Below are 3,390 nucleotides of genomic sequence, written 5' to 3'. Positions count from 1 at the left end.
TAACAAAGTAGAGAGAGAAGTAAGATATTAAGTAAAAAATGTAATAAAAATATAATAACATATTTAAAACAACTATAACAATAAAAAGTAGCACAGTCTGCCAGTATCTTTGTTCGATTTCTCGTCTGCTTCTTGTATTTCTTTGGATGAATTGTTCTTTGTATAATTTGTTCCGTTAATGACTGTGTTTATGTAATCGCGTCCTTTGCAAACAATCAGAAACGGACAGTATTCAGACTACTTTGCGTGTTGCTTTCAGGGAACATCTTCCGGATTCCAATCTTCTAATTCTCCTTCGCAGTAGTAGCACAACGTCTGATCATCTTTCCTTGTGTAATAAAATCCAGCATTTGCTAAATCTTGTTTTGTTTGTTTTGATGATTTTGGCCATATTTCAAATGTATTGATTCTCGCTTTATAAGTGTCAAATCGTGAATATTTCGGTTTCGACAAGTTTTTATTTAACATTTCAATGTTTTCGGTAACATCATCCTTCTCGTCTGCTTTCTCCATTTTTTTCGGAATTGTGCTAGAATCCACATCAATGGTTATGTTGTCGCAAGATAAGTTTTCAACAAATCGACATCGTCTGGACCACCGTTGATGATCGGCCATTGGATTGTCATTTGTTTCCCATTTGCCTATTTCAAGTTTTCATTCAAAACATTTTACCTTATCTTTTTTGCCTGTGTAATAGAATCCAGCTGCTGCCAGTTTTTTCCGCTTTATCCACGGGCATGGCCAATCTTTAAAGCTGGCTAATCAAAAAGATTTGAATTTATATTCTTCTTGATAGTTCTCCGGAATACAATGTTTAGTCATTCTGACAAATATACAATTCTCTTTTTTATCTTTGTAAACTGATAGTTAGACGCGAACGACGAGCTCTTAAATACTACTGTCTCACCGTTTCTTTCAATTGATCAAAAGATAGCCCCTTCTCCAATAAAATTGATTAATTAGCAAAAAACAAATGTTGCATACTGACATGGAGGTGATATTATTACGCATAGTAATTTTATATTGTAATTTTATATTTTCAAACTACACTTGTTTTTTTAGTGCTTCATCGCGTTGCATATGTCCGCACAATTCTCTCTTTTCTCATAGCACAGTACTGTTTAATGCAAGGGTCGGCAACTGGGCACTGCTCGCGGGCGCCTGCGGGCAACGTAATTGCCCTCGTGCAATAAGTAAACAGAGGAGATAGAAAAAGAGCATTGCTTATAAACTGAAATATGCTGCAACAGGATCGGCATATTTTCAAGTGGTACCTTCATGAAAATTCTTACTTACACAAACTCTCTTTAGTTAAAAGAGAGAAAAAGAAGGAAAGAGAAAGAGCTAGAAAATGAGAGAAAAACATTATTACACAATTTTTTATTATAAAGTATAAATTAAAAGTGCGTAGGTTATTAAATAAAGAAAAGTATATTTTAAATTTATTTAGAAGTGCTACTTAGATATTTATGTTTAAGTATTTGTTGAAATAACATAATGTTATTGATAATCTTATTATTCGAACAAATAAAGCTTATTGAAGCTTGATAAGTTACTAAACTAAGAAATAATTACGGTCATCCGAGCCAATCGCAGGATGTTGTGCGGAAAACTACGTATATATATATATATGCATATATATATTTGTTTGAGTGTAAATTTTTTTAAAAGAGCATCTTCTTTGCTTAAATATCTGGTAGATATTTAAATTTTCTATCACAAAATCCCATTTGCCATAAGATCGGCACCATAATGTCCTTAGTGGATAGAGCAGTTTTACTGTCTGACTCGCAATTCCATCAAAAAAATCTAAACTTTGTGATAAACATTTTATTAGAAAACCATTATCCTTTAGAATTTATTTTTAAGTATAGTAACAAAAGACTTAAAAGCATCCAGATCACATAAAACACAAGACATACCAGACAATGACTTGCTTAAATTTTTTGTTTTACCATTTATATTGGCAAATAATGATAGTCTAAACAATTTCTTCAACAACATTAATTATAGAATAGCATACAAAAACATATCACAACTAAAAAAATATATTAAAACGTACAAAGATCCGATACCTACAAATCAATGTAAAAATGCATGACTTGAACAAAAGCCGAAACGTTTCGATACAAAAACGACACACGAATCGTATTGATTTAAGCAAGTAAGATTCTGCAAGTGGTTTCTATTGGTCCTTTACTACACTCCATTTAAAGAAATTTTTTATTTATGTAATATATGTAATAAGTAGTTATACTAGGCGGATTCTGTACCACTTTTTCAGAAGAAAAAACGACTTTTCCATAAGAAAGACAAAGTCTGTTCTTGTCTAACTAACGGTACTTGAAACGGAGGCAAGAGGAGTAGGAGAGGGACCGCGCGAGAGAGGGGTCATTAAAACCATATTTGTAATATTGAAAGCAGAATCGGAGGACCTGGGCGTTGCAGATGAGATATTATTTGACGTGTTTTATTTATTTCAGGTAAGTGAGCATTATCGTTAATCGGTCGTAACGTGTTCGAACTTGTCGTATGTGTTCAAAGTCGTTTGGAGCGAGCGCGGACGCGTGTGAGCGTGTTTGAACGTGTTCAAGGTTGTTGCGGATGATGACGTTATCGCTAAAATAATATTACCTCTCAATTAGATATTTAAATTGCGCAGTAAAATAATTAATTCTGAGAAAAAACCGCAATTTTCCGGAAGCGGTACGGGTTTAAAAATAAGTAGAGCGCAGTTTGTAACTGCGCGGTAAGATAATAATTAATTAATTCCAAGAAACCAAACTTTCCCGGAAGTGCGTCTTTTCTTATCACCGAAGCAATGAGTCACTTCCGGATTGATGAGTCATTTCCTGCAATAACATTTGTATTAAAAACCGTTACATACTGGATGTAATTTTTCTACGCTCTTCCGATGCGCGCGTAAAAACCCGTTACCTACCGAATGTGGTTTTTCAAAATTGCAATTTCAAATCTAAAGATTTTGAGGAAAGATAAGGAGCGAAATAAAAAGACGCCTCGAGTTCGGGAGCAAGTCACAAGTCATTTTGATCGCGAGCAATCAAGATCGCAAGTCGTAGAGATCGCAAGCCGTATAGATAACAAGTCGTTGTTGTCGTTTTTGAAATGTTTAACGGAGTGGACACAACGTGCATTTTACACCTGTCGGTCAAAGAGTTGAAAAACGTTCTAAAGAAGATTTTTCTAGAAGTGTTCAATAATTATGTGAAGTTTTTGTGGGACCAATTGTCTGAGCATTTGAAGAAAGATCCCGAGGTGCAGCTGTATCGCAGATGTCTCGAGCATTACAATCAATCGGAAGACTACGATCACATTGATGGACCAGCCCCATTAAAAAAATATTGTTGCGCGTGTATTGCGAAAGCCAAG

At 34.5% G+C, this 3,390-nt stretch overlaps 1 protein-coding gene across 1 annotated transcript; it reads right to left on the bottom strand.

Moving 5' to 3' along the window:
* Nucleotides 1-255: 255 nt before the first annotated feature.
* On the bottom strand, nucleotides 256-822 carry LOC109862836 (baculoviral IAP repeat-containing protein 3-like). Its single transcript, XM_020442986.1, is given in 2 exon segments — nucleotides 256-758; nucleotides 810-822. Coding segments are annotated over 2 exon segments (516 nt in total).
* Nucleotides 823-3,390: the final 2,568 nt, after the last annotated feature.

This window comes from Pseudomyrmex gracilis, unplaced genomic scaffold, assembly GCF_002006095.1.
Source record: "Pseudomyrmex gracilis isolate BER0280 unplaced genomic scaffold, ASM200609v1 scaffold_2461, whole genome shotgun sequence".
In the NCBI taxonomy this organism is placed as follows: domain Eukaryota; kingdom Metazoa; phylum Arthropoda; class Insecta; order Hymenoptera; family Formicidae; genus Pseudomyrmex; species Pseudomyrmex gracilis.
Note: the sequence above shows the minus strand (reverse complement) of the source record. Positions and strands in the feature narration are given on the sequence as shown.